Source organism: Vigna umbellata, chromosome 1 (assembly GCF_029865625.1).
Source record: "Vigna umbellata cultivar VRB3 chromosome 1, Vumbellata_1.0, whole genome shotgun sequence".
NCBI lineage: Eukaryota > Viridiplantae > Streptophyta > Magnoliopsida > Fabales > Fabaceae > Vigna > Vigna umbellata.
The window spans coordinates 87,545,671-87,559,463 of NC_142165.1; the positions used below are offsets into that span (position 1 = coordinate 87,545,671).

General features: G+C 40.7%; 2 protein-coding genes across 3 annotated transcripts; both read right to left on the reverse strand.

Annotated features, from left to right (window-relative positions):
- Positions 1 to 1,319: 1,319 nt before the first annotated feature.
- LOC124842747 (uncharacterized) lies at positions 1,320 to 4,986 on the reverse strand. Of its 2 annotated transcripts, XM_047319305.2 has the most exons (4): positions 4,743 to 4,986; positions 3,503 to 4,195; positions 2,707 to 3,135; positions 1,320 to 1,833 (listed from the first exon to the last, which is right to left on the reverse strand). In XM_047319305.2, the coding sequence occupies exons 2-4, from the start codon at positions 4,191 to 4,193 to the stop codon at positions 1,655 to 1,657; spliced, it is 1,299 nt and encodes a 432-aa protein (XP_047175261.1). In that variant the 5' UTR covers positions 4,194 to 4,195; positions 4,743 to 4,986; the 3' UTR covers positions 1,320 to 1,654. The 2 variants fall into 2 exon arrangements, with proteins under 2 accessions (XP_047175261.1, XP_087960737.1); XM_088104611.1 differs by lacking the exon at positions 4,743 to 4,986 and having other exon boundaries at positions 3,503 to 4,198.
- Positions 4,987 to 12,851: 7,865 nt separating this feature from the next.
- Positions 12,852 to 13,446, reverse strand: LOC124842751 (uncharacterized). The gene has a single exon (XM_047319309.2). It carries the CDS (start codon positions 13,355 to 13,357, stop codon positions 12,995 to 12,997), a length of 363 nt encoding a protein of 120 aa, XP_047175265.1. The 5' UTR covers positions 13,358 to 13,446; the 3' UTR covers positions 12,852 to 12,994.
- Between the last annotated feature and the right edge of the window lie 347 nt (positions 13,447 to 13,793).

Sequence of the window (13,793 nt, forward strand, 5' to 3'; positions counted from 1 at the left end):
CATTGTCTTAGGAACTCCGACAAAAATTGACACACATAAATAAGTAAAAGAAATATATCATTGAAAAAAAGTTTCTTGACGTCTAACAAAGGAAGAAGTGTGTAACAAAAAATATCATCAGCATAGAGAATATAAAAAAGAAATTACATTCTCTTATGACCAATAATGAAAAGCTTATTTTTTTTTTTACAAATAACATCTTAAATATCCATATTTAAAACCTCCTTAACAAAAAAGAAATAAAAATATATATATTATTATTTAAATTAAATTATCAAAATAAAATGTTAGTGAAAAAATATTAATCAAAATAATTATTTAATATTTGACTTCACATATTTTTTATTTAATATTACGAAATTAAAGTTATGCTTTTAAAAATTAACTTTTTAAAATTTATATTTTGACAAATAATTTAATTTTACCTTTTAGAAAGATCAAATTTATTTACATTAATATTTTAGTGATTAATTTGATTTGAGTTCTACTTCAAAAAATATTTTTTTTATCTAAGTCTATATTTTACAAATTTATTTTTTAACAATTTTATTTAAAATTTTAAAAAATAAAATATAAAATATTTCACAAGTATCATTAAATATTTGTATATATAAAACAAACCCACTGGACAATTGTTTTTAAACAAAACAAATATCAAGTAAGCATTACCCAGACTGAGACCAGTCCTATTGCAACGTATTGCTGATCTATTTAATAAAAAAGTAATGTAAGATTTAAATAAACTTTTCATAAGAAAATAATCAATAAATGAATTGCAGTCATTTTGGAGTAGTAGTTAGTTTAGGTAAAGCCAATGAATAAAGAGAAGAGTTAGCAAGAATTTTCTAATACATTTTCTATTATTAATTAAAAATTATTTATAAATTACAAAATCAATAATACAATTTATTAAACAAAAGTAAAACCTAAATTTCTTAAATAATTTAAGAGAATAGTTTAAAACCCCGTTTTACAAAATACAACATTTATCGGAGTTTGAGTACATCTACCGTTCATTTAGGTTAACCTCACAAATTTAACTTTAGACTAACAATAGCCACTCTTACTTTTTAATCTTACCAAAATTGAGAAAGACTTTTCTCCCAAGTAAAAATATATCTAACACCTAACTAACATACACATAAATATATAAGCAGCATCCACTCAGGATAACGTAATCTGCTACATAAACAAAGCCAATATAGGTCATGGAAAAATTACAATAACCAATATTTTATTTCAAGCGCTAACCGAAAAATAATAAACCCTCCTCACCCACCCTTGGCATGCTCTTATCATGTATCAAATTTCTTCAGTGGTGTCAAAATGCTTGGAGCAGCAAGCATAAAGAATTAATTAAAAATATGCTCTGTGATAATGTAGCGGGTGAAAAGAATACTTTGCACCCCAGAATATCCATAGGAAATTATGGTGTATTATTATTTTCATCAACTCAGACTGAACCCTTTTACTAATCTACTGGCTAGACATTCCAGTAATAGGGACATGTTAAATAAATTATGCACATACTCCGGACGCTGCAAAATTGTAATGATCAAGAGATATGTTAGCCACACAGAAGCACGTATAACTTTTATTCTCCTCCTATACCATAACTCGGCAATGAAGTTAGTATGATGGTATACATGGTATATTAGTTGGCTGCATCATCATGTTCAGGAACCGGATCATGAGCTGCAGAAGTTGATCCTCTACCCACCGGAAGATAGGACCATGCTATTGCTGCAGTACCAAGTACAAGCGTGGTAGTGATGGAGCCCCAAATCCATCTCAGCCTCCTACTCCTCCTTTGTCTCTCACGCCGCGCCATCTCTAAACAAGACAGAAATAACATAAATGAAACAGAATAACAGATGACACAAGCCTAGCAAAATACCGCATATATTTTAGGATGAACACGGTACCGAAAGAAAAACAGGAATTTTCCCAGTTGCATGAAAATAAGTCACTATGAATGCGTGCTTGTGCAAGCCTTAAGCAAAAAAGTTCATCGCATTGCATACCCATTAAGGAAATTCTGCCATTGCGGGACAGTTGACCACTAAATAAAAATAGTTTTGGACCAGATCAGCTATAACTTAAAATGGGTAGGCATCACCGGTATGTATATTGCAAGTACAAAACACTTGTATATTGCAATCACACTAACAAAGCATAAGATATGAGCACGTATAATATCGTCACAATTCATAACTGTTCAATTGATCTTCACTAGACAATAATAATAAATTCTTTCTGTAACCTTTCCTTTTCTCCCAGTAATTCTCTCGTCTTGGAGGTTTTGTGTGTATATAGCCCATATCAACATTATTAAGCCACCAAACAGCCTAACATCTTACTTTTTTACATTATCATACAGAAGGCCCAGTTATGGACATAGGACTCTATTACTCTTATCGATAAAACTATGAACCACATTCCCATTCAAGGACCATAAAAAGCAGATACTATGCCCAAAACCTGGTTTTTATTCAACCATCTCTAAACAAATATTTGTGTCATGTGAAAAGGAAAGCGAGAGACTTGTTTGGAGGAAAAATAAAATGACAAATCAAACCAATTATAGCTTTAAGCAAAATGTACATCTATCAAACATTAACGGCAAAATAGTTATATTCAGTTTAAGATAGAAGTATAAGCGTGATATTAATACACTTGGAGACAAAAATATGACATAAATCTCACCTACTGCTTCCTGGTTCCTCTGAGACATCTCCTTATTCATGGTCTCATAACAGTGGAGTCTTTCCAATAGTCGAGCAATCTCAAAATTCTTCAACTCTAATTGAGCTTCCATCTCCATCTCCACTTCTGCCCTGGCAATCCCTCTCCCAATGCTGTTTGATATAAACCTAGTAATGTAAAGTTGCTGAAATACATCTTCCATAGGATCAGAACTCAGCTGCCCACCCTCAGTAGTAAGGTCAGCAGGCAAAACAATTCCCACATGCGATAACCCTTGTCTAAGTTTCTCCCACTGGCTTTGCATGCTGTTAAGGGATTCTTCAACTTGTTTCCTCTTCTCAATCTCCATCAATAGACTCAACCTTATCTCACGCAAATCAGCTTCAATGTCATGTTGAAAATTTTGAGTCCCACTGTCAGACGAGAGTTCTACAGGAAGAAAAGAGCCAAGATAATTTATATCATGAAATACTTTCAAGACATATACTGATGATGCCCTTCCTCACATTTAATCATCATTCCAACTATGCACTAAAACAGATCAATCGATGGACAAACTAGGATATCATTTTATCACTGCAGCAATGACCACAATAGTAACATGAAGAAAATATGGAAAAACGGAAAACAAAAGTTATTATAATAAAAACAGTAATAAAATGAAAAGCAAAATGACCCTATACATTACACCCGACTTCAAACTCTATAGGACAGCACACCCCTCTATGGTTGTATTTGCCTACATGCTAGAATCAGTTCCAAAGAAATAATTGTCAGTAAAACTAGCTCAACTTACCTTCCCAAGCATCAAAAAATTCTGCCCGTTTCATAGCTTGTTCCATGCCTGTATCCTCACCATCTGTGCAACTTTTTATACTCATTGAATCATGTGGATCAAAAAAGTCTTCACACTCACCAGCTCTTTCCAAATTTGATGCCACTACCTTTTCCATACGTGATCCATTAAGAACGCCACTACTTTCACTTTCCCTTTGTCTGTGCCCAAGGTCACCATTATTGTTGCTACTAAGGCCGGTATCATGTACTCCATTCACCAGCACCTCCTTAACAGTAACAGGTTCGGGGTTTGCAGAAGTAGTGACTTGGAGATCACCGTCAGAGCAGGCAACCACAGAATCATTGCTCTTACCATTAGCATTCGCATCATCAAGATCCTTCTGCTTGGCCTGTACATTGGCCTCAGAAGAACTTTTCATGAGGCGTGGGCCTCGGCGTTTGTGATTCACAATGTACGGAGAAGGAGGGAATGAAGAGGGTGCATCTGGAAGCGGCGTCACCTCAGGTGTGGCATAGAGTGCTGGCTTTAATTGAGGACGAGGAGCGGGCTTCTTCGTTACTGCCGGTTCACTACTCCGCCTCTGGAGCTTCTTTGGGACAGGCATCGGCACCGGAGCAGATTTATAAGAAGGTTTCGAGGCTCCAGGCTCTATCAACCTATCAAATGCTATGGCAGTAAAGGTCGGCATGGCTGTACAAAATCATATCAAACCGACCAAGAAACAGACGTTAGAACAGGAATAATAATAATCATGACCTTACACAATTTTCAAATAAGCATAATTTAATCTAATCCATAGAAATTAAAATAATCGACAGCAGCGTACGCAAAGAAATTAAAATCCAAGCAGCAAAAAGATCAAACAAACGCAGAATCCCTAACCTAATATAACGCCTTATACTGTCCTTAAAATACACCAAAAACAGAAAGAAACGCTCCCACAATTGTAACCTAAAAATAATTTTCTTGTTCCAAAAGAAAAAGGAAAAAATCGATGAAAGAGAAAGTAAAAGAAATCCTAAACAATAATAACTATAGAGGGGAAAAACTCAAAGGAAATCAATGTAGCCTGAGACCTAAAAAACGGAATTCAAATACCGGAATCCGAATTGCTATTTCACTGTAGAAGAAATAAAAATCGAAATCGGTACAACAGTTTTTCTCTCTGTTTTTTATTTTTCCATTTCCTACAAAATTGAGGAGAAAATCAGAAAGGTGAATAGAAGAAGAAACAAACCTTGAGAGCGAAGAAGAAGGAGAAAGGAAGAGGAGGAAAAGGGTGAAGTGAAAAGAACTAAGTGATTAGAAGGAAGGAGAAGGAGACAGCCCCTGAAATGAGAGGCGTGAGAAGCTGCACATATTTTGGATATATTTTAATTTTTTGGTTGTTAGAAGAACACACTTCCCACACCTCTGGAATCAATTTCAACCTTCAACCCGACCTTTCCTTTCCTTGCCCTAATTCATTTCCCATTTTTTTACCTAATTTTTGGGTGCCAATATCCTCTCTCAAATTATTCTTCTTCTCTATTATCCTTATATTTATTTATTTCATTGTTTAAATATTACAAAATTATTTATTTTTAATCTTATCACTTTATTAGGTATTATTCAAATTAACTCTGAATATCTAAAATAACTTAATTTAATACATGTGATATTCAAGAAATAAGTATTCATTATACATTTTCATTATAATGGGCCCGGGCTATTCTCACTGCATGAAAAATAAGTATTGAATATAATATTCTGCAACAAACATTGACTTTTAATGAACACGAAGATGTTTGAATGGTTTTTTTGTTTGGCTCTATGAGAAGGGAAAGAAGATTGCTTGCAAGAGAAACAACAATGATAGGGAAGAGTGGTTTGTCACGGTCTCTCCTTCATTCTTTAAGACAAGTCTTCCTTTGATTTCTGTTCAATTGCTCCAACAACACGTTGCAGTTTTAATATCACTGTCAATAAGGTCAATAAACTGGAATTTTAATTTAGGTTTGCATAACTTCCTCATGCACGAAATTTGCTTTTCTCCTTTTTGCTATTCATTTCTTTTATTTAATCAAATTTAACAAATATTTATTAAGCTATAACAATATATATATATATATATAATTTTAATATATTTTTAGTTCAAATAAATATAACTCTTTTACATAGAAATATTTATTAACTTTAAATTAAAATGTTTTTAACCACATGTAGCCTTTATTACTAAGCATTTTATTTTTTATATTGAATATTAAGTAATATAATTAAGGTGATAAGAAATATTTCAAATTAATAGAATTAAATTTGTAATATACATTATTAATATACTTCTTATTAATATACATAACATATTAATATATATTATTTCAATTTTCGTTCAATAGTTACTCTTCATGTTGCATTTTTTTTATTAAAAATAATTATACTTTATTTAGATGTTCATAAGTTATTTTTATATGTTAATTTTTTAATGATTAGAAAATATATTTTTTAATATTATAAAAAGAGATTTTAAGAAAAACAAATCATAAAACATATTTTATGTTTTTAGAAGTAATATTTGTAATATTGAAAATTAATTGTTGCATTTTTATCTTTACATAATTTAAAACTAATATAAAACAATAATATTTAAGGTTAAGTTCGGTTTTAGTCTTCAAACTTACATCTAAAATTTGAATTCTGTTTCTGCTGAGTCCGGGCGGACCCTGTAAAAACACACAAACTTACTGTTGAAGACGAACGGGCGGGCGGCGAAGATACATGGACCGGGCGAACACTGCTGAATCCTACGAACCGGGGCTAGCTGCATTGACGGGCGGCACCAAGATGGACGATCGCTGTTCCATGGCGCTCCAAACCGGGCGGACGTCCTCCAATCCAGGCGCTCTCTCTTTGCTCCAAGCCGGGTGGACGTCCTCCAATCCGGACGCTCGCTCTCTACTCCAAGCCGGGCGGACGTCCTCCAATCCGGACGCTCGCTCCACGCTCCAAACCGGGCGGACGTCCTCCTCTCCTGGCGGATGGTCCTTCGTTCCCTGCTCCAAGCTGGACGGGCGTCCTTCCGTACTTAGCGCTGCTCCACACTCCCAGTTGGGGAGGGGCCGGGTACCTGCTAAAGGCACTCCGACGCTCAAGTCAGTAATATGACAGAGCGATCGTGATGCATGTATGCATCCTTATTCGAGTTGGTTAGAGTTCATACCTGAGGCCTTTATTTATAGTGAGTTGTAATGGGCTTTTACCTTTTGGGGGCCTGGGGACGGCCCAATAATACCTTAATCTTCGTTAAGGACTTTAATGTGTCATTAGCATTTAACCGTGTAATCAGCAACGTGCGTCGGTTGGGAATGATGGTCGGTCAGGGATGTTACCCTAGGTGGGCGTCCAGCTCTCGGGCGGACGTCCAATCCTTGGGCGGACGTCCAGCTCTTGGGCGGTCCTCCATTCCTTGGGCGGTCGTCCACTCCTTGGGCGGACGTCCAGCTCTTGGGCGGTCGTCCACTCTTTGGGCGGACGTCCAGCTCTTGGGCGGTCGTCCACTCCTTGGGCGGACGTCCAGCTCTTGGGCGGACGTACAATCCTTGGGCGGGCGTCCAGCTCTTGGGCGGTCGTCCACTCTTTGGGCGGACGTCCCGCTCTTGGGCGGTCGTCCACTCCTTGGGCGGACGTCCAGCTCTTGGGCGGACGTACAATCCTTGGGCGAGCGTCCGGCTCGTGAATGCGTACCAGATTATTGGGCGTACTGGCGGATGACGGACGTCCTTGGACGGACGTCCGGTTCCTAAGGACGCTCGGTCCAGACTGTTTGGCGGACGTCCGGATTATTGGGCGGACACGCCAACTTAGGCGGACGTCCACTTCTCAAATGGCTGGCCGCTCGTTCGGTCCAGCCTCCGGGGCGGACATTTTACCTTGCACGGACGTCAAGCCTCGGGCGGACGTTCTACTTTGGGTAGACGTCCTCTATCGGTACATATGGCGCCGTCTATGTGGGCGTCCTTCCGTACGGCATCCGGCACCTCTGGTACATAAGCCCCCCAAGTCCTAGTGCACGTAGTGTGCGTAGGATTATGAATAATCATCTAAAACAAGAGAAGATTTGACGCCATGGTCATACATATTTCCCAGACGTTTCGTCCCTCGGCATTTTCCTGAAGAACACTTTTTGTGAGTGTAGAGAGTGCGGTGCTATCTTGTGGTGATAAAATTCCATGTGAGTTCTTCAAATTTTCTCTTACACACAGGGGTTCTACCCGGTTGGCGGATGGGCATTTGGCCATTTAGGTGACGCTTTGCACTCCCTGGTACATACGTTCTGCCTTGGTTGGCTGGACGCTCGCCACATTGGACGGGCGTTCCATCTTGGGCGGACGTCCAAATATCTAGACGCTCGTCCTGAATTCCATCTTTGGGCGGACGGCCCCTCTTTGGGATGACGTCCTGTCTTGGTTGGCTGGACGCTCGTCATCTTGGGCGGACGCTTGTCATTTTGGACGGGCATGCCATCTTGGGCGGACGTCGTTGGACGCTCGCCACATTGGACGGGCGTTCCATCTTGGGCGGTCGTCCACATGGCTGGATGCTCGTCCTATGCCGGGAGGTCCTGTTATTACATAAGCCCCCCAAGCCCGAGCATAATTTTATTGTGCGAAGGGATTTTCTAGATGGCCTCCGAATTGCGGGGTCCTCGTGGAGGTCGACTTGGCGTACCCTGGAGGACAAATGGCCGGACGGTTGACTGCTGAATGCCAGATTTGGCTAAGTTACGGACGGCCGGTTATTGCTGAATGCCAGATTTGGCTAAGTTATGGGCGGCCGGTCATCGCTGAATGCCAGATTCGGCTAAGTTATGGGCGGCCGGTCATCGCTGAATGCCAGATTCGGCTAAGTTATGGGCGGCCGGTCATTGCTGAGTGCCAGATTTGGCTAAGTTATGGGCGGCCGGTCATCACTGAATGCCAGATTCGGCTAAGTTATGGGCGGCCGGTCATCGCTGAGTGCCAGATTTGGCTAAGTTATGGGCGGCCGGTCAATGATGATAAATGCCAGATTTGGCTAAGTTACGGACGGCCGGTTATTGCTGAATGCCAGATTTGGCTAAGTTATGGGCGGCCGGTCATTGCTGAGTGCCAGATTTTGCTAAGTTATGGGCGGCCGGTCATCACTGAATGCCAGATTCGGCTAAGTTATGGGCGGCCGGCTCTTCGGTCCTTCGCTTCGTTGCCCAACCAAGCTGAGAGTCGTTCTCTTTGGAACGCTCTTTTTCACCAGCTTGGGTTTGGTAGGGCGGACGGTCCTTCGCTTCGTTGCCCAACCAAGCTGAGAGTCGTTCTCTTTGGAACGCTCTTTTTCACCAGCTTGGGTTTGGTAGGGCGGACGTCCCTTCGCTTCGTCGCCCAACCAAGCTGAGAGTCGTTCTCTTTGGAACGCTCTTTTTCACCAGCTTGGGTTTGGTAGGGCGGACGTCCCTTCGCTTCGTCGCCCAACCAAGCTGAGAGTCGTTCTCTTTGGAACGCTCTTTTTCACCAGCTTGGGTTTGGTAGGGCGGACGTCCTTTCCCTTCGTCGCCATTGTTGCCGGTTACCTGCACCATGAAGGGAACATAGCGAATTTCAAGTTTAAAGAAAGATGTGTCCGTACCTTGTAAGGCCGAAAATATGCTATGACCAAATGGCCGAGACTAGGTTGAGGCCGAACGGCCGAGACTATGCTGAGGCCGTACGGTCTTAAATGTTGAGGACGAACGGCCGAGACTATGCTGAGACCGAACGTTCTTAAATGTGGAGGCCGAACGGCCGCGATCACGCTGAGGCCGAACGACCAAGGATAGGTTGAGGCCGAACGGTCAATAATACGCTGGGGCCGAGCGGGCCGATAATATGTTGAGGACGAACGGCCGATAGATGTTGAGGCCGAGCGGCCAAATAGATGTTGAGGCCGAGCGACCAATAATATGTTGAGGCCGAGCGGCCAATAGATATTGAGGCCGAGCGGCCAAATACATGTTGAGGCCGAGCGACCAATAATATGTTGAGGACGAACGACCGATAGATGTTGAGGCCGAGCGGCCAAATAGATGTTGAGGCCGAGCGGCCAATAATATGTTGAGGTCGAGCGGCCAATAGATATTGAGGCCGAGCGGCCAAATACATGTTGAGGCCGAGCGGCCAATAATATGTTGAGGCCGAGCGGCCAATAGATATTGAGGCCGAGCGGCCAAATAGATGTTGAGGCCGAGCGGCCAATAATATGTTGAGGCCGAGCGGGTCTGAAAGGCCAATTGGTACAATTTAGAGTACGTACCTTGGCGGCCAAAGGGCCGGACTGCGGATGTCAACTTTAGCTAAGGTTGAGGCCGAACGGCTAAAACTTGAGGTCGGACGGCCGAGAATGGGGGCCGGTTGCTCATATCTCGTGGTCACCACTGGGTAACTGAAGTCACACGGCCCCACGGTGGGCGCCAAATGTTTCTGCTGAGTCCGGGCGGACCCTGTAAAAACACACAAACTTACTGTTGAAGACGAACGGGCGGGCGGCGAAGATACATGGACCGGGCGGACACTGCTGAATCCTACGAACCGGGGCTAGCTGCATTGACGGGCGGCACCAAGATGGACGATCGCTGTTCCATGGCGCTCCAAACCGGGCGGACGTCCTCCAATCCAGGCGCTCTCTCTTTGCTCCAAGCCGGGCGGACGTCCTCCAATCCGGACGCTCGCTCTCTACTCCAAGCCGGGCGGACGTCCTCCAATCCGGACGCTCGCTCCACGCTCCAAACCGGGCGGACGTCCTCCTCTCCTAGCGGATGGTCCTTCGTTCCCTGCTCCAAGCTGGACGGGCGTCCTTCCGTACTTAGCGCTGCTCCACACTCCCAGTTGGGGAGGGGCCGGGTACCTGCTAAAGGCACTCCGACGCTCAAGTCAGTAATATGACAGAGCGATCGTGATGCATGTATGCATCCTTATTCGAGTTGGTTAGAGTTCATACCTGAGGCCTTTATTTATAGTGAGTTGTAATGGGCTTTTACCTTTTGGGGGCCTGGGGACGGCCCAATAATACCTTAATCTTCGTTAAGGACTTTAATGTGTCATTAGCATTTAACCGTGTAATCAGCAACGTGCGTCGGTTGGGAATGATGGTCGGTCAGGGATGTTACCCTAGGTGGGCGTCCAGCTCTCGGGCGGACGTCCAATCCTTGGGCGGACGTCCAGCTCTTGGGCGGTCCTCCATTCCTTGGGCGGTCGTCCACTCCTTGGGCGGACGTCCAGCTCTTGGGCGGTCGTCCACTCTTTGGGCGGTCGTCCACTCCTTGGGCGGACGTCCAGCTCTTGGGCGGACGTACAATCCTTGGGCGGGCGTCCAGCTCTTGGGCGGTCGTCCACTCTTTGGGCGGACGTCCCGCTCTTGGGCGGTCGTCCACTCCTTGGGCGGACGTCCAGCTCTTGGGCGGACGTACAATCCTTGGGCGAGCGTCCGGCTCGTGAATGCGTACCAGATTATTGGGCGGACTGGCGGATGACGGACGTCCGGTTCCTAAGGACGCTCGGTCCAGACTGTTTGGCGGACGTCCGGATTATTGGGCGGACACGCCAACTTAGGCGGACGTCCACTTCTCAAATGACTGGCCGCTCGTTCGGTCCAGCCCCCGGGGCGGACATTTTACCTTGCACGGACGTCAAGCCTCGGGCGGACGTTCTACTTTGGGTAGACGTCCTCTATCGGTACATATGACACCGTCTATGTGGGCGTCCTTCCGTACGGCATCCGGCACCTCTGGTACAAATTCGTATTGAAAAAGTAATATAAAACTCATTCTCTTACTTTCATAAGACATAAAATACATCATCAAAAGCAAACAACATTATCTTTTAGTAGACGTGTCTAACATCACTTAAAAGTTAATAAAAAATTATATTTGGATGATGTATTTCATTCGTTATTAGATTATAGGGAGAAATTTTACATCAACTTTTTAATAGTTCAAAGAATAAAAATATACTTTCATCATAATACTTATAATATTAGCCTCACAATATTTATAATATTGTATTTAATGTAATTTAATATGTGAAAAAATAATTAACGTAATTTAGTGTCAAAAAAATTTAATGTACAATTAAATTAAAAGACTATGTCTATTTATTTTGAAAGTTTAAAACGAAGCAAAATTCAGAATATAAATAAATTCTAATTTTTCATTAAAAGTTAAGAATTAAAAACATGTTTAAACTTTTTATTATTATTTATTCTTTTAATATCAGAATATTAGTGCTCTTCGAATTTTGAATTCAAGCTGTCAAAGAAAGCTAATCACAAAATCTTAAATTAGAAAATTTTGTTCCTAATTCGATAGTTACATGATCCCAATTTGAGAGTTACATGAGAAGTTCAACGAAATAACTTCACAAAAATAATTTAACATGCAACAAAATAGTGAAACAAATATAACATTCAAAAGACATGGAATGGTTTTAGTTTTTGCTGAAATCGCTAGTTATAATCAGTTGCAACTAACGACATCAACTATAAGTGTCGTAATTTAACCAAAATAGAATAAAAAACATAAAGCTGCCTATAAAAACAAGACATCATATTCTTTAGATATTCATTTTCTCTCAATCGAACACCTAGGATTGAGTACAAGATGCAATGTTGTTTGGAGATGTATGTAGGTGACAACAATTTGGAGTATTTGAAAAGATGAACAATATCATATTTAGAAATGCAAAAGTAAATTTGAGAAAATATTTTAACACAAATTACAACATAGGCTTAGGTTGGATCACAAATAAGAATTCAAAAGCTTTTTTCAGTATTCTGAGTGATGCTTATATCAAATCACATGTCTAAAATCACTTTAATTTTAACATCTAAAACTTCTTTGATCTTTTAAACACGTTTGAAAATTATAATCACTGACTGTCATCAATATATGTCTTTATGCCTTTTGTTTTGTTTGATGTTGTGACTTTTTTATTGTGAGATTCTTGGTCGTGTTTCATTGTTATTAGATTTTTTTTTTTTTATGTTCCACCGGAAATCACAAAGTCTAAGATGAAAAAAAAAACTGATTTGAATACAAATGGAGATATGATCTTTTGAATAAATACTTTTGAATCGTTATAGAATATGAACTATGTAAATTTTAATCTTCACTAAGTTTGTTAAATGATGACAACCCATCAAGAGAATTTGTTATATTGTTCTTTTTTTTCATAGATCGAGGCAATCCAATTATGTTTATTTAATATATTTATTTTTCTGATAAAAAATAAAATTGAAGCACAGACATCATTTTATAACAAGTGAGTATAAAAGAATATTTTTGTTCTATTAACATCTCCAACCCACAGAGAAAAAATAACATCTTTATATTATACGAGAACCTATTGAAAACAAGCTGATGAACTTTACATGTTCCCAATCGATTCAAATGTAACCAGACTCTACGAATTCTTACACGAAATATACTAATATTCTGCATTGAAACCTGAATCAAACGTAATGCATGACAGGTTTATTGGAGTTCAAATCCCACATGCCTCCTTCCTTGAGATATTCAAGATACCTTGCAAATTCAGGCCTTGCCGTTGTTTTCTTTTTCCTACGAAGAGCCAAGAAGCTCAGAAGAGGGTGACTCTTCTTTTCACTGCTGCTTCCCTTCTTTGTGGGGTTTCTCTGAAGATTGAAGTCCCCAAAGGTTGAACCCAAAGCTACTTTTCTTGAAGGGTTGGATCCCCAAGAAGGCAAACTGGTGCTCCTCTTGAACCCCTCGTTCAAAAGTGCAGTGGAAACTGATTCTTTACCTAATCTCTCATACCTCCCAGGACCTCTCCGAGTACTCATGGATCTAAACATGGTTGGATCTTGTTTTCTGAAAGACAAGATTTTGAGTAATATTGGTGTAGTCTCAGTAGAAAGTGAGAGCAAAAGGGTTGGTGGAAATGGTAGCTGAGAAAAGTTGGAGTAAGAACAACAGAGTGGGTGGCTTTATATACGCACCTGTAAGTCAAGTTTGGATAGCTAGCAGTTTGGTCCTTCATGATTTTATATTCAGCAATATTACAATAATCACGTTTTGGATGTTTACTACGCCCATGTGATTTGAAAACATTCAGGTTGTTGTGCAACTTTTGTTGACTGTTTTGGCGTCCCATAACTTCAATTTTTCCGAAATATGTATCACTTTCCACGAAAGTACATATTATAATTTGACTCCTAATATCAACTTATACCCTGTAGTTTCGTGGATGTTATACTCTTAAATGTATCAAAATTTGTACTTCACAGCAAG